Below are 23,982 nucleotides of genomic sequence, written 5' to 3' on the forward strand. Positions count from 1 at the left end.
GTGAAGAACAACAGAGAATCGTAGTTTGCGTAGATTGTATTTCAGATGTAAAAGAATGGACCGGGGTCCACAGTTCACTAGTGGTGTCTCTCTAGTAAGATAAATATCATGTTGGGTGAACAAATTACAGTTGGGCAATTGACAAATAGAGAGGGCATAACAATGCACATACATATCATGATGACTAATATGAGATTTACTTAGGGCATTACGACAAAGAACATAGACCTCTATCAAGCATGCATCTATGCCTAAAAAGTTCACCTTCGGGTTAGCATCCGCACCCCTTCCAGTATTAAGTTGCAAACAACAGACAATTGCATTAAGTATGGTGCGTAATGTAATCAACACAAATATCCTTAGACAAAGCATGATGTTTTATCCCTAGTGGCAACAACACATCCATAACCTTAGAACTTTCTCGTCACCGTCCTGCATTCAATGGAGGCATGAACCCACTATCGAGCATAAATACTCCCTCTTGGAGTTACAAGTATCAACTTGGCCAGAGCCTCTACTAGCAACGGAGAGCATGCAAGATCATAAATAACACATATATGATAGATCAATAATCAACTTGACATAGTATTCCATATTCATCGGATCCCAACAAACACAACATGTAGCATTACAAATAGACGATCTTGATCATGTTAGGCAGCTCAAAAGATCTAAACATGATAGCACAAGAGGAGAAGACAACCATCTAGCTACTGCTATGGACCCATAGTCCAAGGATAAACTACTCACGCATCAATCCGGAGGCGGGCATGATGATGTAGAGTCCTCCGGTGATGATTCCCCTCTCCGGCAGGGTGCCGACGGCGATCTCCTGAATCCCCCGAGATGGGATTGGCGGCGATGGTGTCTCTGGAACTTTTCTCGTATCGTGGCTCTCGGTACTAGGCTTTTCGCGACGGAGAGAATAAATAGGCGAAGGGGCAGAGTCGGAGGGCGCCCGAGGGGCCCACCCCACAGGCCGGCGCGCCCTCCGAGCCGCGCCGCCCTAGGGTGTGGGGCCACCTTGGCCCCTCTCCGTCTCTCCATCGGTGTTCTGGAAAGCTCCGTGGAAAATAAGACCGTGGGCTTTTGTTTCGTCCAATCCCGAGAATATTTCCTGTGTAGGATTTCTGAAACCAAAAACAGTAGAAAACAGGAACTGGTGCTTCGGCATCTTGTTAATAGGTTAGTGCCGGAAAATGCATCAAAATGATATAAAGTGTATATAAAACATGTGAGTATTGTCATAAAACTAGCATGGAACATAAGAAATTATAGATACGTTTGAGACATATCAAGCATCCACAAGCTTAGTTCCTACTCGCCCTCGAGTAGGTAAACGATAACAAGGATAATTTCTGAAGTGACATGCTGCTATCATAATCTTGATCAATACTATTGTAAAGCATATGAGATGAATGAAGTGATTCAAAGCAATGGTAAAGATAATGACTAAACAACTGATCATATAGCAAAGTCTTTTCATGAATAGTACTTTCAAGACAAGCATCAATAAGTCTTGCATAGAAGTTAACTCATAAAGCAATAGATTCTTAATAGAAGGTTTTGAAGCAACACAAAGGAAGATATAAGTTTCAGCAGTTGCTTTCAACTTCAACATGTTTATCTCATGGATAATTGTCAACACAAAGTAATATGATGAATGCAAATAAGCAAGTATGTAAGAATCAATGCACACAGCTGACACAAGTGTTTGCTTCTAAGATAGAAAGAAGTAGGTAAACTAACTCAACATAAAGTAAAATAAAGGGCCCTTCGCAGAGGGAAGCAGTGATTACTCTTGTGCTAGAGCTTTTTATTTTGGAAACATAGAAACAATTTTGTCAACGGTAGTAATAATTCATATGTGTTATGCGTAAAACATCCTATAAGTTGCAAGCCTCATGCATCGAATACCAATAGTGCTCACACCTTGTCCTAATTAGCTCGGATTTCCATGGATTATCATTGCATTACATATGTTTCAACCAAGTGTCACAAAGGGGTACCTCTATGTTGCCTGTACAAAGGTCCAAGGAGATAGATCGCATTTGATTTCTCGTTTTTGATAAATCTCACCTTAAGGACATCCATACCGGGACAACATAGAAAACAGATAATGGATTCCTCTTTAATGCTTAAGCATTCAACAACAGATAATATTCTCATAAGAGATTGAGGATTAATGTCCAAACTGAAACTTCCACCATGATACATGGCTTTAGTTGGCGACCCAATGTTCTTCTCTAACAATATGCATACTCAAACCATTTAATCATGATAAATCACCCTTACTTCAGACAAGACGAACATGCATAGCAACTCACATGATATTCAACAAAGGTGTAATAGTTGATGGCGTCCCCAGAAATATGGTTACCGCTCAACAAGCAACTTATAAGAAATAAGATACATAAGCAACATATTCAATACCACAATAGTTTTTTAAGCTATTTTCCCATGAGCTATGTATTGCAAAGACAAGGAATGAAATTTTAAAGGTAGCACGCAAGCAATTTACTTGGAATGGCAGGAAAATACCACGTAGTAGGTAGTTATGGTGGACACAAATGGCATAGGTTTTGGCTCAAGGTTTTGGATGCACGAGAAACATTCTCTCTCAGTACAAGGCTTTGGCTAGCAAGGTTGTTTGAAGCAAACACAAGTATGAACCAGTACAGCAAAACTTATATAAGAACATATTGCAAGCATTATAAGACTCTACACTGTCTCTTTGTTGTTCAAACACCTTTATCAGAAAATATCTAGACTTTTAGAGAGATCAATCATGCAAACCAAATTTCAACAAGCTCTATGGTAGTTCTCCACTAATAGGTTTAAACAACATGATGCAAGAGCTTAAACATGATCTATTTGAGAGCTCAAAACAATTGCCAAGTATCAAATTATTCAAGACAATATACCAACTACCACATGGAGCATTTTCTGTTTCCAACCAAATAGCAATGAACGAAGCAGTTTTCAACCTTCGCCATGAGCATTAAAAGTAAAGCTAAGAACACTAGTGTTCATATGAAACAACGGAGCGTGTCTTTCTCCCACACAAAGAATGCTAGGATCCGAGTTTATTCAAACAAAAACAAAAATAAAAGCATACAGACGCTCCAAGTAAAGCACATAAGATGTGACGGAATAAAAATATAGTTTCACTAGAGGTGACCTGATAAGTTGTCGATGAAGAAAGGGATGCATTGGGCATCCCCAAGCTTAGATGCTTGAGTATTCTTGAAATATGCAGGGATGAACCACGAGGGCATCCCCAAGCTTAGACTTTTCGCTCTTCTTGATCATATTATATCCTCCTCCTCTCTTGATCCTTGAAAACTTCCTCCACACCAAACTCAAAACAAACTCATTAGAGGGTTAGTGCATAATCAAAAATTCACATGTTCAGAGAGGACACAATCATTCCTAACACTTCTGGACATTACCCAAAGCTACCGAAAGTTAATGGAACAAAGAAATCCATTCAACACAGTAAAAGAGGCAATGTGAAATAAAAGGCAGAATCTGTCAAAAAAGAACAGTCCGTAAAGACGAATTTTTTAGAGGCACTGAACATGCTCAGATGAAGAAGCTCAAATTGAATGAAAGTTGCGTACATATCTGAGGATCACTCATGAATGTTCTCCGATTTTTCTGAGTTTCCTACAGAGAGTTGTACTCAAATTCGTGACAGCTAGAAATCTGTTTCTGCGCAGAAATCCAAATCTAGTATCAACCTTACTATCAAAGACTTTACTTGGCACAACAATGAAATAAAGTAAAGATAAGGAGAGGTTGCTACAGTAGTAACAACTTCCAAGACACAAACATAAAACAAAAAATTGCAGAAATAAAATAATGGGTTGTCTCCCATAAGCGCTTTTCTTTAACGCCTTTCAGCTAGGCGCAGAAAGTGTAAATCAAGTATTATCAAGAGATGAAGCATCAACATCATGATTTTCCTTAAAAACACAACTTGTCACAATAGGTATATTAGATGCTCCATTATCTAAATTCCCCATAGTGGTACTAAGGGCTTTATCAATTTTAGGCTTATAATAATTCTTTGGCTTAGGCACCTTAGAGACATACATGAACTTTTGCTCCTTACCCACATAAGCTTTCTCCTTTAACTTAAGAGAAGAAAAAGTTGAACCCAAGGTTCCCATAGCTTTTTCAAGTTCACCAATCCTATGGGTTTGATTATCATGGATAGCACAAGTTTCTAAGACATCAATTCTTTCATTAATTCCTCCTAGAGATTTATCAAGTTTATCAGTGTTATCAAGTAATATTCTCAACACTTGGAAGATATTTCTCTATGGCCTCCAGCTTTTTCATGACATCTTCAAGAGAGATTTCAATTTTAGCTTCATTAACAGGTGGTATTCCAACTAGACTCTCAATAATGCAACTAGCTTCTAAAGCAGGAGTGCCTAGGAAATTACCTCCCGCAAGTGTATCAAGAACATACCTATTCCAGCTAGAGATACCAACATAAAAGTTCCTAAGGAGGATAATAGTGGAGTGTTTCTTAGTGCACCTATGATGAGCATCACTAATTCTATACCAAGCATCTTTAAAACTTTCTCCCCCTTGTTGCTTAAACGAACGAACTTCAACTTCAGGATTACTCATTTTAGCAATAAAAATAAACTAAGCAGAACAGAATTAAATAAAGTAAAACTAGTAACTAATTTTTTGTGTTTTTGATATAAAGAAAGCAAACAAAATAGAAAATAAAATAAAGTAAAGTAAAGCAAGACAATAACAAAGTAAAGAGATTGGATGTGAGAGACTCCCCTTGCAGCGTGTCTTGATCTCCCCGGCAACGGCGCCAGAAATTTAGCTTGATAACGCGTGAAGCACACGTCCGTTGGGAACCCCAAGAGGAAGGTGTGATGCATATAGCAGCAAGTTTCCCTCAGTAAGAAACCAAGGTTTATCAAACCAGTAGGAGATGAAGGCCACGTGAAAGTTGTTGGTGAAGGAGTGTAGTGCGGCGCAACACCAGGGATTCCGGCGCCAACGTGGAACCTGCACAACACAATCAAAATACTTTGCCCCAACTTAACAGTGAGGTTGTCAATCTCACCGGCTTGCTGTAAACAAAGGATTAAACATATGGTGTGGAGAATGATGTTTGCTTGTGAAGAACAACAGAGAACAAAGTTTGCAGTAGATTGTATTTCAGATGTAAAAGAATGGACCGGGGTCCACAGTTCACTAGTGGTGTCTCTCCAATAAGATAAATAGCATGTTGGGTGAACAAATTACAGTTGGGCAATTGACAAATAGAGAGGGCATAACAATGCACATACATATCATGATGACTAATATGAGATTTACTTAGGGCATTACGACAAAGAACATAGACCGCTATCCAGCATGCATCTATGCCTAAAAAGTCCATCTTCGGATAGCATCCGCACCCCTTCCAGTATTAGTTGCAAACAACAGACAATTGCATTAAGTATGGTGCGTAATGTAATCAACACAAATATCCTTAGACAAAGCATTGATGTTTTATCCCTAGTGGCAACAAAGCACATCCATAACCTTAGAACTTTCCGTCACTCGTCCCGCATTCAATGGAGGCATGAACCCACTATCGAGCATAAATACTCCCTCTTGGAGTTACAAGTATCAACTTGGCCAGAACCTCTACTAGCAACGGAGAGCATGCAAGATCATAAACAACACATATATGATAGATCAATAATCAACTTGACATAGTATTCCATATTCATCGGATCCCAACAAACACAACATGTAGCATTACAAATAGACGATCTTGATCATGTTAGACAGCTCACATGATCTAAACATGATAGCACAAGAGGAGAAGACAACCATCTAGCTACTGCTATGGACCCATAGTCCAAGGATGAACTACTCACGCATCAATCCGTAGGCGGGCATGATGATGTAGAGTCCTCCGGTGATGATTCCCCTCTTCGGCAGGGTGCCGGAGGCGATCTCCTGAATCCCCCGAGATGGGATTGGCGGCGACGGTGTCTCTGGAACTTTTCTCGTATCGTGGCTCTCGGTACTAGGGTTTTCGCGACGGAGAGAATAAATAGGCGAAGGGGCAGAGTCGGAGGGCGCCCGAGGGGCCCAACCCACGGCCGGCGCGCCCCCTCCGAGCCGCGCCGCCTAGGGTGTGGGGCCACCTTGGCCCTCTCCGTCTCTCCTTCGGTGTTCTGGAAAGCTCCGTGGAAAATAAGACCGTGGGCTTTTGTTTCGTCCAATTCCGAGAATATTTCCTGTGTAGGATTTCGAAACCAAAAACAGCAGTAAAACGAGAACCGGCGCTTCGGCATCTTGTTAATATGTTAGTGCCGGAAAATGCATCAAAATGATATAAAGTGTATATAAAACATGTGAGTATTTTCATAAAACTAGCATGGAACATAAGAAATTATAGATACGTTTGAAACGTATCAGTAGCCACGTCCAAAAAGTTATCCTTATTTTAGTGAACACTGTACAAAACCAATTTTTAACCGAAACAGGGGTTGGATTTAGTTTCTTCGGAACCAAACTCTTCTTTTCACAATCACCAATTTCCAATCTAACAAAACCCAACTCTAGGGTATTTAAGGAGGACTTGAAGACACTGTTTTTGGCTTATGGAGTGTGTCCGAAACCAACTCTAGGTAGGCTATGGATTATATTATGCAGCTATACTTTGACTTAAATTTTAATAAGGTAATAAAAAGCCGCGCCAATAAATGCAAAGGCTAGGGCGTTGTCTCCTTCATGATTTTTTTATTGATTGTTACTTGTATTCTTCTCTTTTTTTTTTTGCGAAAGTATCGTTACTTGTATTAGTTCAGTCAAACTTGTGTTAAATATGTCAGGACATGTTTGCTCAATTGGAGAAATTATGGTTAATAGCTCATGTTGGAAGATGTCAATTTGTGCACACAATTACATCACAATTCAAAGTATGGATAAAATGGTAACAAACCGGGTGAAGCAAAAGAGTCACTACATCAATTAATTAATTTTAAAGTGTGGACACCTTGTATGTTGTTATAGACTATTACCACCAATTTTAACTATCACTTTAATGAGTTTTCTTTAGAGTTACCTTACAACTTATCTTGTCTTGACATAAGAGACTCATGTGAATAAAATTGATAGTTTTAGAAAGATTTATCATGGATCTTATCATAAGTTCTTGTCTTGAGATGTTCATCATTTATACACATATCATTGAAGACTTTGGTAATTGTGTAGATATTTTAGAGGCATGCCATGTTTTCTGCGTTATCACCTCATTGAGATGACAATGCTTTAGCAGTGACGAGGAAAATAGTTGACAGTGCTTTCTCATCAACAAATATCATCAAGACCGAGTTGAGCAATAAGATGGCCGTGATGGCTTCTTGATGAAGTGCTACACTGAGAAAGTGATATTATAAACTCTTTTATCCATCAAATGAGAGAAGATTTTCAAAAGGAGGTAGAGTTTTGTCATTGCCTAGAACTTTCGCTAAAACTTTCATTATTGGTATGTTTCATTTTGCATTTTGGATTCCACAAATATGCTTCTATTTCTATTGTACTACTAATGATTATTAAGATCGTCTCTGACCATTTTGGCTTTCACATCATCAAAAAATACTCGAGATCACCTATCTCGGATACTTTCTTTCCTTCGCTACTGATTGTAGTATTATACTCTCCGTCTCATAAAAACATGTATATAGACACTTTTTAATGTGTGTTTTTACCGGAATGAGACTATCAAACACTTATTTTTTCCAATGCAAATTTGATAGATGTATATGGTCAGTCAACTATATAGATTCGACCTCATACCCACCATGCAGCGTTGCTAATATATTTGGCATTTGACTAAATAGTGTGGATCATAGTTTTAAACTACTTATTAGGATGAGAGCGCTTGCCATAATTTGGTCGTTTTGGCTATGTAGAGAGGACAATGTTTTAAATGATAAAAAATCTTCTCTCATGCAGGTAATCTGCCGGTGTATGGGTACACTCCATTTATGAATGCCTGTACAACGTGTGGAGCTTCAAGGTGTGACGTGCTCAGTGTGCGCGGCGCGGTATGCGACCATGTCCGCCTCGTCGGATTGGTGGACGGCCATTCGCATGTACTCCCGGCGGACGGCGCGGTCCTTGTCGCGGCGGACCACCTCGAACGGCGGCGCGAGGAACTCGGCTTCCTCGCGACTCTAGACCTCCGCCAAGTTGAGTGGGCCACGCGGGCCGTCGAGCCGCCACACCAGCGCGTCGAACACGCGGGCGGTGAGCTACAGCGTCTTGAACGTGTCGAACCAAAGCGGTCGCCACGACGCGTGATCTTGGCCGCCCAAAAGGCCGGAGTGGTGCAGTCGGACACCGTGGAAGCCGTTGTTGCTGTGCGGGCGGCGGTGGGGCATCATTGTGATGCGCGAAGCTGATTGGCAGCTGAGGTGGCGGATTTTTGGGGGAATCGACGCAGCGGTGGTTGGGGGTGGAGGCCGACAGCTCGGCACGGGAGGAGAATGGACACACGGGAGAGGGGCGAGGGGGCGCCAAAGTGGCAGTTGGGTGGCCGCGGGTGACCGTTTTTATGCGATACATCTAGGTGATGTATATTTGCAGCGTGTGGTGAAAATTTTACATCGCGATGTAAAAAATTTGGCCACTTTTTTGCATCCACATTATATGTTGGAGCTTTTTTTGCTCTAATATAATATTAACGACAATTATTTTACGAGTACGACTATTTCTGAGTTGACTGACTTTGTTCTCAGTCAGATGATGTCATTAAATTTTAGTTGCAACTCACTTGCAACTGAAAACTATCACAAATCAACAAATCCAACGAGCCGGATATTTTTTTCTCGGTTGCATCCCCACTTGCAACTAAAAAAAGTCTCGGTTCAAACTCCAACTACAACTGAAGAAACCCGGCTGCATCTTAACTTGCAACTTATATGCATGAATTACAATGCAATCCAATGGTGTTGGACTTCAGAGAGCATGAACTTAAATTGCTTATTTATTTTATATCTTCGTCATCTCTTGGAGTTGCTCTTACATTTCTCAAAAGGAGGGAACGGACACAACTGCAATACGGATCAATTTTCAATCAGTCGGCTTCATTGTTTGCGTTTTAAAATACTCCAAGATCATCAAGGCACCCGAGCAAGGTGGAGCAGCCCCGCGTCGCCTATAAATCCGTCCCCTCCACCCGTCCACCGTGTGCAGCTCCATCTCGTGCCACAACCTCTGCACAGCTGCACTTGCCATTGCACGGTTGCACCTCGCCAAGGCAAAGGAAGCAAGGCGGCCGAAGATGTCGACGTGCGCGGCGGACCTGGCGCCGCTGCTGGGTTCGGCGGCGATCAACGCCACGGAGTACCTATGCAACAGGTTCGCGGACACCACGACCGCGGTGGACTCCACCTACCTGCTCTTCTCCGCCTACCTGGTCTTCGCCATGCAGCTGGGGTTCGCCATGCTCTGCGCGGGATCCGTCCGGGCCAAGAACACCATGAACATCATGCTCACCAACGTGCTCGACGCCGCCGCCGGCGCGCTCTTCTACTACCTCTTCGGCTTCGCCTTCGCCTTCGGAGCCCCCTCCAACGGCTTCATCGGGAAGCACTTCTTCGGCCTCCGCGACGTCCCCGCGGTCGGCTTCGACTACAGCTTCTTCCTCTTCCAGTGGGCCTTCGCCATCGCCGCCGCGGGGATAACGTCCGGCTCCATCGCGGAGCGCACGCAGTTCGTGGCATACCTCATCTACTCCGCCTTCCTCACCGGCTTCGTCTACCCGGTGGTGTCCCACTGGGTGTGGTCCGCCGACGGCTGGGCATCGGCATCCCGGACGTCGGGGCCGTTGCTCTTCAAGTCCGGCATGATCGACTTCGCCGGGTCCGGGGTTGTCCACATGGTCGGCGGCGTGGCCGGGCTGTGGGGCGCGCTCATCGAAGGCCCCCGCATTGGGCGGTTCGACCACGCCGGACGGTCCGTGGCGCTGCGCGGGCACAGCGCGTCGCTCGTCGTGCTCGGCACGTTCCTGCTGTGGTTCGGCTGGTACGGGTTTAACCCCGGCTCCTTCCTCACCATCCTCAAGTCCTACGGCCCCGCCGGTAGCATCCACGGGCAGTGGTCAGCGGTGGGGCGCGCGGCAGTGACGACCACCCTCGCCGGCAGCACGGCGGCGCTCACGACGCTGTTCGGGAAGAGGCTCCAGACGGGGCACTGGAACGTGCTGGACGTCTGCAACGGCCTCCTCGGCGGGTTCGCGGCCATCACCGCCGGGTGCGCCGTGGTGGAGCCCTGGGCGGCCATCATCTGCGGGTTCGTGTCGGCGTGGGTGCTCATCGGGCTCAACGCGGTGGCCGCGCGGTTCAAGTTCGACGACCCGCTGGAGGCGGCGCAGCTGCACGGCGGGTGCGGCGCGTGGGGCGTCATCTTCACGGCGCTGTTCGCGCAGAAGGAGTACGTGGAGCAGATCTACGGCGTGCCGGGCAGACCGTACGGGCTGTTCATGGGCGGCGGGGGCCGGCTGCTGGGCGCGCACATCGTGATGATCCTGGTCATCGCGGCGTGGGTGAGCTTCACCATGGGCCCGCTGTTCCTGGTGCTGAACAAGATCGGGCTGCTGCGCATCTCGGCCGAGGACGAGATGGCCGGCATGGACCAGACGCGGCACGGCGGGTTCGCCTACGCCTACAACGACGACGATGCCAGCGGCAAGCCGGAACGCGGCGTCGGCGCGTCGTTCATGCTCAGGTCAGCGCAGACCTCGCAGGTCGCGGCCGCCGAGGGCGAGGGCGGCCAGGTCTAGGTGTTTTATCAAGTTATATGCAGTAGTAGTATATACAGTATGTAATTTTCTACAAACTCAAAATTATATCATATGCACGCACAAATGGCACGCGTTCAAGTGCAACGCCTCCTTGTATTTCTCCTCCTTTTTTGTCGGATTGGGTCTCGAACTCCTCATCTAGTACGTGTTAAGTACTAGTACGTGCTTGATTGTATAATAAGGTCCACGGGAGAAAGTGGAGTACCATTTTCTGTGTAAGCTGTGTGGTGTGGAAGCAAAGGACTGGGACAGAGATTTTGGAAGCTCGAAGGGTTGACAAATCCCAACGTGTGATTGTGATTCCCCTCATAATGTGAGCCTGATGATTCAGATTTGCTCATGTATTGGAGTTCGGTGTTTTTTCGGTGGAATGCTCAAACGAAAATTTTCATATTCATCGGTCATCAAGCAGTTCCGGTGATGTTGGATATGGAATTCTCACCTCTTACCACATTGTACTATCTAAGTGCATGAAAATTTGGTACCCGCTCTACGCTAAATGTACTAATATTAGTTTTAGTGAAAGTCAAACTTCATAAAACTGAATCATCACATATGTAAAAATATAACTGCATCTATGACATTAAATTAACACTATCAAACTATCATGAAATAAAAAAAAAAACTATATTGAAATATACTTTCAAGTTAGCATAGAGGGCGTGCTATAAACCATTTTTGTGCTTCAATAAGCATTAGACTGAAGGGCAGGCCTGGTGCAGCGGTAGAGCCTCACCGCCTGTGATCGAGAGGTCCTAGGTTCGAGCACAGTACGGGAGCTCTCAGCATTGGGTACGTCCAATAAGCATTAGACTCTATAGCCCACATGATGCACAATCATTACCCATTTTGTCGCACGGTGCTACAACGCACTCACACTTTTATGGTGCTTAGGGAACTACTGTGTGCAAATAACCACATCATACGGCCTATGTGACATACTTTAAGACACAGTATAGCGTTAAGGTCTACTCAAACTTGTGCATTGCGCATGAAGATTTAAAATAATTTACTATCTCTTCCATCTCTTGCATGGTGTGTACTTCAACAGATATGATGATCACAGCTTATGGCAAAGTTGACTTTGTACATTGTAGCTAATTCCGCAATATATAGGTCACACCTTATGGAAAAACTTCCCTTACACGTACCCTTACATGCAGAACTGCGAGTCTTAATAATTGCCAGGAAATAACTGTACTTATCAGTTCTCACGGGCTACAGGCTTCAGCCAACAGGTCCCATCATTTAAAGGATCTAAGATCTTATCTGGTTTTGGATGATCATGGTGAAATATTCGGTTCATAGTTTACATGGTGAGGCATTGCAAGAATTATTCTTTGATACTTTTATTCTCTGTCTCAAATTGTTGTTTCATTTCATTGTACCTTGCATGTTTGTTCTATAATCTGCACCATCCATTTTCTACCTCCATTTCTTCTGTCTAGATTGCAACAGCAGTGGCCGGTGGTGGTCATTTCCCCATGTCTTCAATTGATCCTGCCATTTGACACAATATGAGTAGGAAGATATGGAAACTACAGGCATCTGCTAACTTGGTCTTCTTTTCCCTTTAAAGAATCAACTTTTCACCAAGTTGTGGAGACATGACGAGAGGACGAGAATACCTCAGTTTACAACAAATTAATAGGGAAAAGATAACCCTGCTAACCTATAAAGAGCAAAATCTACAATTGTGAAATATGTATGGTCATACTGCAGCACAGAGCATATTGCTAGGGCCAGGTCACTACAATTCTCATCCAACCAAATGTGCTGAAAGTACCGATGTTAATCAGGCCAGCAATGTGCAATATACTCCAACTTCCCACATATATCTGCCACCTCAACTAGCTATTCCAGCTGCTAAGTTAACTCTTCTTATTGGGTCAAACTACCTTGAACTGATATAATTGTTTAAGACAACACCACAAAGAGTAAATATGGAATTATCTGCTGAATTGACATTGCATGCAAATGTGTTGGAAACTTCTACCATTTGTTCTTCACCCCACCTTTAACTTCTTACTCTCCTTTCTTTTTGCTCTCTTGTACAAGAAAAGGAGGCAGAAGCAATGCCAGGAGAGATTTATCTTTCACATAATGTCATAATCAGCATACATGATAAAATCCGACAAAAAAACCACAAACTTGCTATGGTCTACCAACAAAAAGGTAATATCAACTTCATGAAAAGATGCATAGGGGAAACGAGCAATTTGACTGAGCAAATAAAATAACTGGATGAAAATCGTGCATAAAAAGATTGGTATTACACAACAGCAGCGGTTACAGAACCATAGAAGTTTGAAGCTGTAATCATAAAGTGGAGTAACAGGTGGTACAAAATGTTTTGCTCCAAGACAATCAAAAGGCTCCTGAGGTGAACAGTTGCATTTGATTGAACTCGTTTTGCCAACTTGTATTTTCATCTGGACTTCATAATGGTGTGTGTACATTCTACAAAATGAGCTAAGAGTTGTAACAAGAACCCACCTATCAGTAAAGGATAGTTCCAACTCCAAGCATGGTCGTTGCTATTGCAATGCATGCAGCGAAGTTGGTACTGTTTCAAGTCATTTAGCAACAATATTATAGTTTGTTTCAGTCAGTTGTACTAATTTTATTCATCCAACAAATGTGGCATCCTAGCCCCAGAACTGTTTATCTGCTTGGATGCTTCATAGCAGACAACTGTACTAGCATAGGGTGATATAGTCAACTACTGCCAATAAACAATCCCAAGCAGCCAGCTCGTACCAATAGGTTGAGTGGTGTGAGCAACCTCACAGGTCCCCATCAAATTAGTCCACAAAATTTAAGAACAAAAATGATAGCCTCAAGTTAATTTAAAAAATTGGGGTCCCCAAATTTCTAATATATCATAAATGTGTGGTTCTAGTTAGTTGACTGCAGGAGAAATAATTATTTGATCTTGATATATGAGGAAGTCAACAAGAACAACACTGTGAGGAAAACAAAAACAGAGATCTCTTGGATAAATAGAAACTCGTGTGCACCAATTTTAACTATACCCTCCAAATTTTGTATGATATCTTCAACTCTCCACTTTACCTATCCAGAACAATACAGCATCATTTGCCCTCAACTATTACACTTTTGTGAATTGAAACGTATCCTATTTATCTTGAATATTTCTCAAGGACTGAGAATAATAGCATTATAAGACACATTATAAAATTGTACCAACTGCATTTTATCTTCTTTGCTTCTTATGATCTCGTCTTACTAGTGGAAGTAATTGGTCAATACGTACTTTATGTACTTTGAAGTCATTATACCACATGAACCAAAATAAGTTGGAGGGCTTACTTTTAGTTTGGGCCCCTAAAATCTCAGGTGCAAGCAGCCAGAGTTACCCTTTTGTTTTAAGTAAATTCCTTTTGTTAAGAAGAGAAACAGATAAAGCAGTCATAGTTACTAAAGTGTTCATAGACATTACAGCAGCCAGAACCTTTAGAAAACTAACTTCACCTCAAGCCAGCACAAACCAGATTAGTTGTGATCTTTTCTGTCAGCCATGTACGCCAAGGACACAATCAAGCCATGCTCTGAGAATAGTCTGATGTGATATACACAGCATGAAATCCTTTTGTGCAGAACATTTTCAAACCTACCAATGCTTTGTAAAGGGTTAGGTAACTGATTGCAAATGTGTGTCTCTCTTCGACAGTTGCACACTTGCACTAACTCAAAGATGGGTAAACTCATGGAATGTCCTCGGGCTGAACCTATTTTCATGAAATCATCCAATTACCACTCAAGAACAGTATGGACAACAAGAAACTCGAATGACACTTTCAGCTACTTTCCTAATAAAGTGGCGAACCAAGAAAGAGGAGAAAATTGAGTACATATGATGTCAGAGGGTAAGTTTCTACATACAGAGGTATCCATTTCTGTTTGACATGTTACCATTGACAAATACTAGATAGTAGGTTAGCTTACACTGGTTGCAAGGCAAAATGGCAAGTCAGATTGTCAGGCAATGGTGGCTAACCTATCACAGCACACAATAGTGATAGAAATATAATCAACAAAACAGTGGTGAAGAAACAAAAGCTCACCAAGATGTGGGGCTGCTAGCAGCACTAATGATTATTAAGCTGGCCCCAATTAATAACTAGGATTAAGATAGTTACTATGTTATCCATAACTTGAATAATCACTCCCTCCGTGTCCCTAAATAGGTGGCACGTAAACTTAGATAAAAATAGAATCATCAATAGATATATTTTCATAATATACTTATTAAATATTATAGTTGTTGATAGTTTCTTCAATATATTTGGTCAAAGTTTGAAAACATTGACTTTTTAACTAAGTTTATACGCCACGTCCTATGGGACAGAGGGAGTATGAATTACATGAAATATATGCATACCTTGTGCACCAATTTGCGTATGAAATAGTAAGTCAGCCATAGAAGTTTAGTACAGTTCTGGAATAAGTACTATCTCTGGCATGAAGTAGCTTGATAGTAGGGTTCGAGGGAACATCTTCATATGTACATCCAGCGCCAAGATTCCTTGGTCATTTTCTTCAACTTATCTCACTTCATTTCCGTAATAGAAGTTTTCTGACTTGCGAATTGAAATTGTAAATATAGCCTAACCAATACTCATGGCCAATTTTCCTATTTAAGTTTCAACCTGTGGTGTTCAATTCTCCAAATATCAAATTAAGGGAGAACTCCTGTCGTATTTAAAAAAATTCAATCCTGACAGATTTCCATTGAGGCTGCTAATTCCTCGAGAATGTTACAGATATCCTCTGATTCAGGATGAGCATCATCGCCAGAGTAAAAAATGTGTGTTTTGCGGTCCACCTCGATCCAGCTACAACCAGGCAGTTTCTTGCCCATAATTTCCTCCTGCATGAGCTTCCTCACCCTCGTAACTTCTTCCCAGAATCCACCTTCACTGTATAAGTTTGCCAGCATCACGACATAATTAGCATTGTTTGGATTCAACTGCAGTAGCTTTCTTATAGCAAATTCAGCAAGCTCTAGCTGCCTGTGTGTCCTACAGGCATTGAGAAGTGACCCCCAAATGACCTCGTCTGGTTGGACTTTCATATCTTTGATAACATTCATTACATCTTCAAACCGCCCTGCTCGACCAAGAAGGTCAACAATACACCCGTAATGCTCAATCTCTGGCTCAATCCTCAGCTCATCGCACATGAGTTCAAAGTATTTAAGCCCTTCATCGACAAATCCACCATGGGCGCATGCATTTAACAGTCCAACGAATGTAACCTCATAAGGTTCAATTCCTTCATCCCTCATCTCACTGAACACAGCAATACTCATGGCCATTTAGGTTTCACCCTGTGGTGTTCAGTTCTCCAAATATCAAATTAAAGGAGAACTCATGTCGTATTTAAAAAAAAAATCAATCCTGACAGATTTCCATTGAGGCCGCTAATTCCTCGAGAATGTTACAGATATCCTCTGATTCAGGATGAGCATCATCACCAGAGTAAAAAATGTGTGTTTTGCGGTCCACCTCGATCCAGCTACAACCAGGCAGTTTCTTGCCCATAATTTCCTCCTGCATGAGCTTCCTCACCCTCGTAACTTCTTCCCAGAATCCACCTTCACTGTATAAGTTTGCCAGCATCACGACATAATTAGCATTGTTTGGATTCAACTGCAGTAGCTTTCTTATAGCAAACTCAGCAAGCTCTAGCTGTCTGTGCGTCCTACAGGCATTGAGTAGTGACCCCCAAATGACCTCGTCTGGTTGGACTTTCATATCTTTGATAACATTCATTACATCTTCAAACCGCCCCGCTCGACCAAGAAGGTCAACGATACACCCGTAATGCTCAATCTCTGGCTCAATCCTCAGCTCATTGCACATGAGTTTGAAGTACTTAAGCCCTTCATCGACAAATCCACCATGGGAGCATGCATTTAACAGTCCAACGAACGTAACCTCGTCAGGTTCAATTCCTTCATCCCTCATCTCAGTGAACACATCAATTGCAGTCTCGATGTGCCCATGCAGTGCAAGGCAATTAATCAGGGAGTTCCATGTGGTCAGACTCCTATCGGAAACCTCATCGAACATCCACCTCGCCTCCTTCAAATTCCCACATTTACCATACATATCAATCAACCCGTTCACAACAGACGAGCCAAAACCAACACGGCTCCTCCACGCATAACCATGGATCAGCTTCCCGATTTTCAGCGTCCCGAGATGCCCACATGCAGAGAGAAGACACGCAACGGTGGTCCCGTTCGGCCGGAACCCCTCATCCACCATCCTTCTACAGATCCCCACAGCCTCCACAAACAGCCCATTCTGCGTGCAGCCAGCGATCACCGCGTTCCACGCAGGCACATCCCTCTCGGGCATCCGTTCAAACATCACGAGCGCGTTTCCGACCTTCCCGGCCCTCGCGTAGCCAGACACCAGCGCGGTCCAGGAGACCACGTTCCTGTCGGTCAAACCATCGAACAGCTTCCGCGCGTCCTGCATCATCCCGTACCTCGAGTACCCGTCGAGCAGCGAGGTCCTTACGACATCGTACGCGTGGAACCCGCTCTTGCAGGCGTGGGAATGGATCGACCTGATCAGGTGGACGCCGACGGCGCAGGCGGCGCGGAGGGCGAGCGGGTAGACGAAGTGGTTGGGCGCGGGGCGGCCGCGGCGGAGCATGCGGAGGAAGAGGGAGACTGCGTCCCGGGAGTACGCGTGCGCCGGGGACGCGGCGGCGTAGGCGGAGAGCATGGCGGAGCAGAGGAAGACGTTGGGGTGGGGCGTGGAGTCGAAGAGGCGGCGGGCGTAGGGGAGGCAGGAGAGGCGGAGCGACGCGAAGCGGAGGAGGTGGAAGGTGGTGGTCTGCGCGGCGGCGCGGCCGGTGAGGAAGGAGTGGGCGTGGAGCTGCTTGAGGTGCGCGAGGGTGGCGCAGCGGGAGAGGACGGCGACGAAGTCGCCGTGGGAGAACTGAGGTGGCGGGAGCATCCTTGCGGTGGCGCCGCGCGGGGTTTGGTTTGGTTCGAGTTCTGCGCGTTTAGGGCGTTCCGTGTTGGTCGTGTGGATTGGTGGGCTTTTGGCCTGCAGGCTGTGTCTGCAAACGGCGTACTGGGCAAAAAAAGGCCTGTGTCCATTTTAAAAAATAGATATCATTACAATTTTATTTCCAGCCCCTCAAAAAATATTATTTTTGTTTCAAAATACCGAGCATGGTATAGAAACTACCGGCTATTAACACTTTTTTACTTACGTATTTGTTTCATATTATGCTCCTGATCTTGTTAAAATGATTTCCTTAGCGTACCATGTTTCTTTCCTTCCACACACTTTATCCTATCTTCATCACTCACATCCGCCTAACTTTGCCACTACATGACATCCATTTCCTTGCTCTGCATGAAAATAGTTAAGGAGGGCATGGGTACTAAAATGCATAAGTATAGGGAGGTTTTATCATAGAAAATAAGGAGGCAAAAAGAAAGTTTTCCATGTGTGCATGGGAGGGGGCTACTGCCCCCCCCCCCCCCTCCATGCGTTGCGTACCTACAACGTGTCCATTGTCTTATATTGGTGATGCTAGGGTTCACGCTAGCCCCAACGAGCATGGTAGTCCCAGGAGCACGACCACACACCTCATATGTTATGCCTCCATCCAGAAAGGACTAGGCGCCGGGGTTTATTATGATTTATTAGATTTGTTGACACCTTCATGTTTGAGGAGCAGGAAGCTCCAGTATTGAAGTTGAAAGCTCGTCTGTAGAAATAGAAACTCATGCAAAAAGATATTTTTTTAAGATACCTGGAGTAAGATTGAAAGATGATAGTAATAAGGTGGTAACTTCTAAGCTGAAAGTTGAGATAGTTTGCCATGAATATATTACTCTAGAGGTGATAAGGTGGTACCTTCTTGGTTGAAAGATGATAGTAATGAAGTGATAACTTCTTAGTTGAAAGTTGAAGTTGAGTACTAGTTGTTTGCTTATTTGTTCGAAGTTGTCAAATTTTCAAATAGAGGGTTAATTCAATCATTTAAAGATAGATCAATCACTAGGGGCGTCATCATTAGTACTCTCCGATGACCCAGTGAAGACAAGCAGAAACTAGAGGGGGAAAATAAAAGCTGCAACAAAGTACTCCAGGACAGAAACGGTGAAGAGAAAGGGGATATGATGCAGGGAGCTCCATACAAAATACAAAACTCGGGCTATGGAATAAATTAGTTAACCACCATTTAAGTTAGTCTTAGTAGTAAATGAAATGATCATCATTTAAGATAGTCTTAGTGGCGATTCTTGGTTAGATTCAGATGATACTAAATAATTGAACACCTGCAAGGAAAAGAGGAAACACACACTACATGCGATTAGGATTATGGCCCCCTCGTCAACGACATTGTTGGTCCGCCCCACCTTGGGTGGAGGTGGACCTTTGGGCCTTGGAGGTGCGGCGAACCCAGGCCTCTTGTCAATGGGAGGGATCGTGTCCTTTTTTTATTTTAGTTTGTTTTATTATCTTGATCGGAATGGTGAGGCGATAGCAATATGGCCGGAGCTATATTGAAGCCCCCAACTAGGTTGTGGCCCGCCCAGCTCAGCCCAAAACGCTGAAGGATGTGAGCTAAACTGGGCCATCAAAGAAAAGAAAAAATGTGATCTTCCATGGGCTAGCCCGTCCAATATTTAATGCCAAGCTCCGCTAGAGTGGACATCGACATTCATAAGTCATAATAAGGCCATCCCTCCCTATCTCGGTTCGATGGTGCGCCTGGCATCGGCGAAGAGCGTGTGGAGATATGCTTCCTACCGATCTCTACGGTTCGGTCGGTGTTGTCCTCCGAGGGTTCTGCTTGGACCCGAACGACTTTCATGGTTGTTAGTGTGGTTGCAGGTATGGCACTTTCGATCGATGTTTCTCAACGTCGGCGACGGTTGCTGCTCTGATACGATGGGCCTTTCTAGTGTTAACATGATGACTTTCTAACTATCTAGTACAACAAGATTGTGTCTTTCTATTTTTGACAATGCGGTGTGTTCTCATAAATGTGCCACAAAATTATAATAATACCCCATAAAGATATAATTGGGGGGTATGTTTCAGCAAAGACCCAGTGTCATGTAGCAAATGTCCACTTTAAAAAATAAGTACAAGAAAACATCAAATTGATGGTCAAACGCGCGCTTCCATTGCTAGCCATGGTGTGTCTACTTTTTTGGAGAACGCACAGGAGATCTATCTATCATTCTATTAAGCTTGAAAGCTATTACCACTTACCACAACCCAATCCAACCACTCGCTATCCATCAGCTCAGGAAGCGTATACGGTGTGTCTACTTGAATCTTGTCATCCTGCCGCGCGCCAGTTGCCGCCGCCGACGCCTCGCCCTCGCCGTCCACGGTTTTCACCGCCTTCTTGACCTTGCTTCCGGCACGTCGGAGCCTCGATTCACGGATGGAGGCGCTCAGCTTCCTCAGAGACTCCAATGCCGCCTCCTGCCGGTCGGACTCCGACCGGTGATCATCGACGGGGCGGACGGGCGGGAGGAAGCAGGGGCAGATCTTGAACAGGTGCTCCAAGGCGGTGGTGCAGCGCTCCGTATCGCGGGTGGCCATGTCGGACAGGCAGCCGAGGAGCTCGTCCATGGAGAAGCTGTACCCGGGGTCGTGGTACAGGGGCGTCCAGCAGTACTCGGGGTTCAGGCGCTCCAAGTTGAAAGGCTCGTCCATCTCCATGGTCGATTGTTCCGGACCAGCTGCTTTCCTCGATCGAGAGTTTGACAGATAGAGAGACAGAGACGACGTACGTATATATCTGCGCAGCGCGGCGCCCAGCGCCGGTCCGACTCGAACCGAGGTGTGTATATGGACTCTTGGTCAAGCAAATGTTGTACTCCTACTCGGATACGTATACTGGTATACAGTGGAGTCTTGACCAGTGAGGATTGGTACAAACATGTCATGTTTTGAAGTTTGAAAATCCTAGAAAATCACATAAGCATCCCGCCGTGCTGTGATGGTCACGGTGATTGGCCCTCGGATGGAGGTCACCTCGGAGGTGGCGGCGGCAGAGATCCGTGCCCAGCTAAACCTGCCGCCGTACGCCTTCTCCACCCGCGCGTTCGAGGCGGCGGATTTCCTCCTCTTGTGCGACTCCATGGAGGTTAGGGACTACATCATCGCGCCGAGTCCGTTGGCTGTCCGTAGTTCTCACTGCACTTTGACCTGTGGTCGAGGCAAGCTGGAGCTATGCTCAGGGAGGCGCCGTTCCTGGCAGACGTCGAGGTATACGGCGTCCCCGGCCATGCATGGGAGGAGCGGACCGTCACAGCGTTGCTGGATGGATGCGGCATGATCGACGAGGTGGACCCAGAGACGGCCAGCCGCCGCGATATGTCATGCTTCCGTGCTTCCGTTTGGACGCACGACGTCGCCGCCATTCCGGCGGTGCGTTGGCTTGCGGTCCTGGAGCCGTCGTCTGGTCGGTCGCTGCAGGTCTCTTCTTCCAGGCCAAGGTCGTCGGGCGCCCAAGGTTTTGTGGTATAAGATCCGTTTTTGGGTTGTTCGGTGGCTCGTCGGCGAGGTTCCGTCCGCCGGTGAGTCTGGACGTGGTGGTGCTACGGGTGGCTCCGGTTCGGAGCCCAGCGACCGTGCCATGGAGGACGCGGCGCCGCTGGCTGGTCCAGTGGTGCGACGTAGACGGCCCCGTGCCCACAAAAGACGGCGAGCGCGTCAGGCTGCTGATGCAGGCGATGCCGGGGTGGGTGCTGAGCATGGGGGTTCCACGACCCCCGGCGAAGCCGCGGCGCTGCCTGGTGCCGAGCCTGACCGCTGGCTCGCGGGCCGTAGTCCGACGGCGAGCTCCGCCGCGCCTAGGGCTGACGCTAGCCCTACTGCCTTGTGCAGCATGGGTGCGGCCACGGGTTTCCTGGCGGGCGCGTCTCCCACCGAGCATGGGTGTTGGTCCTTGCGCAAGGCCCAAGGGTCGCCTGTCGCTGGCTTGGCGTCTTCCTCCCGTGCCTGCTCTTCCGTGGACGTGTTATCACCAGAATTTGACCGGATCAGAGGTGGGCCGCGATTAAGATGGGCTTGAAGAATACATATGGAAGAAATACATGAATCGGCATTGTATACAAAGTTTGGGCTAGTTTGCCCGTGTATCTGTAAATATAGTAGGATACGTGTCGGTTAGATAGAGTTTGGCTCGTGCCCGGTTGGAATTATTCCCACGTTAGAAAGTCTACGGACTATAAATATGTATCTAGGGTTTCTGAAATAAACAACAATCACGTTCACCACAAACCAATCTAGGCGCATCGCCAACTCCCTTGTCTCGAGGGTTTCTTCCGGGTAAGCATCATGCTGCCTAGATCGCATCTTGCGATCTAGGCAGTACACGTTTATTCGCTGTTCATGTGTTGCTCGTGCTGAAGCCTTGTTGATGGCGAGCAACGTAGTTATCATAGATGTGTTAGGGTTAGCATTGTTTCATCGTATCATATGCTTTCGTCCGTGCAACCCTTAGACGTCTAGCCGCCCTTACACCTATCTTGGGTGTAAGGGCGGCACCCCGCTTGATCATTATTTAGTAGATCCGATCCGTTATGATTGCTCATTGTTCTTCAAGGATTAGTTTAATATCTCGCATAGTTAGGCCTTACAAACGGGTTGAAGGATCCGAGTGGCGCGTAGGGTATAGTTTGCTAGCCCTAGACAGGATGTTCCGGGGATCAACTTCATGTTGGTTTTTAGGCCTTGTCTAGGGTCGGTTTACGATCACCGTGCGTGGCCGCCCAGGCTCAATCACGCGTAGGATGTTCCGATTATGTGGTGAAAACCCTAAATCGTAGTAGGTCGTTTTAGCTTTATTTTGATCAAGTAGGACCACCATGTGATCGTACACCTCGTACGAATCGTGGGTGGATCGGCTCCTTGAGCCGATTCACAGGAAAACCTGAGAGCCGATCGAGGCTCGTATTTAATGTTTACGTGTATGCCATGCAGGAAACTAAGCGAGGCAAATCCATCACCTTCCCGACCAGGTATAGGTCAGGTGGCACGCCCTTGCACCAGCATCGGACGTGCGTGCCGAAGTCTTTGCGGGCCGTCGCTCGAGGGACCAGGGCCAGCCACAGTCCTGGGAGCCTCCCGGCTCTACTGTGTTGTCCGTCGCTGCTCGCCGGTGGATTTCTGACCGCAACACATTCTGGCACGCCCGGTGGGACAGTTTTCGACATCAACCGCATCGCCATCAACATCTGAGATGGCGGAAGGCACTCCAGTCACGTACGAGGATCTCACTGAGGAGCTCAAGAAGAAGTATGACGAGGTCAAAGCGATCCTCGAAGCCGACCTCATCGGCTCTTTCCGAGAGAACCCGCTCACACGGTATCGAGGTGGAAAGGGTTCTCACCTGAAGGCGCGCTCGATGGAGTGGACCTGTCCGCCCCGTCGGAAGAACGCACCGGGTCTCGCGTCGAGGAGATTAATTTCATGGTAGCTCATTCGCTGCACCGCCATTCGAGAGCCTGGTGAACACTTTGGAGTGTGTCGCTCTTCGGGTGATCCAGGAAATCATGAGGCATCAGTACTCTCCGTCAGGACCAGCTCTAGGGACTCACCAAGGAGAGATGCCACTCCAGTCCCGACCACCGCTGCCATTCGCGTTGGCAGCACCAGAAGTGCCGAGTTCACCGGCATACGTCGTCTACAAGATCGGTGGTGACCCTAGTGATTACCGGTTCTTGCATGAGGCGCCTAAGGAGATCCCTCACGGATACACGTGCGCATACGTGCCAGACTCGCAGTAGTTGGGCACTCACAAACCGGACTGCAACGACGGGGACTTCGGAACAGCGAGGAGGAACTTCGGGAACAGATCTTGAGAAGCGGACGTGGCTAGCTAAGTATGCCACTCCGATAAACCTCAGAGCCCAACTCCTGCAGTTGGCTCAGAGCTTGAGAAGCAAGCATGGCTGGCTAAGTATGCCACTCCGGCAAATCTTCAGAGTTCGACTCCTGCAGCCAGCACCGCGGATCAGATCAGTACAATCTTGAGAGACCAGTTCGGCATGGTGCCGAAAAGGAGGGCAATCGGCTATTCCAAGCCGTACCCCAATGAGTACGAGTTGA

The 23,982-nt window shown here is 45.8% G+C and overlaps 2 protein-coding genes across 2 annotated transcripts; one reads left to right on the top strand and one right to left on the bottom strand.

The window, feature by feature from the left end:
- Window positions 1-9,325: 9,325 nt before the first annotated feature.
- LOC124656960 (ammonium transporter 1 member 2) lies at window positions 9,326-10,825 on the top strand. The gene has a single exon (XM_047195605.1). The coding sequence runs from the start codon at window positions 9,326-9,328 to the stop codon at window positions 10,823-10,825; it is 1,500 nt and encodes a 499-aa protein (XP_047051561.1).
- A 5,367-nt stretch (window positions 10,826-16,192) lies between these two features.
- On the bottom strand, window positions 16,193-17,844 carry LOC124656961 (pentatricopeptide repeat-containing protein At1g33350-like). Its single transcript, XM_047195606.1, has one exon. It carries the CDS (start codon window positions 17,842-17,844, stop codon window positions 16,264-16,266), a length of 1,581 nt encoding a protein of 526 aa, XP_047051562.1. The 3' UTR covers window positions 16,193-16,263.
- Between the last annotated feature and the right edge of the window lie 6,138 nt (window positions 17,845-23,982).

The sequence above is a fragment of the Lolium rigidum genome, chromosome 5 (genome assembly GCF_022539505.1).
Source record: "Lolium rigidum isolate FL_2022 chromosome 5, APGP_CSIRO_Lrig_0.1, whole genome shotgun sequence".
NCBI lineage: Eukaryota > Viridiplantae > Streptophyta > Magnoliopsida > Poales > Poaceae > Lolium > Lolium rigidum.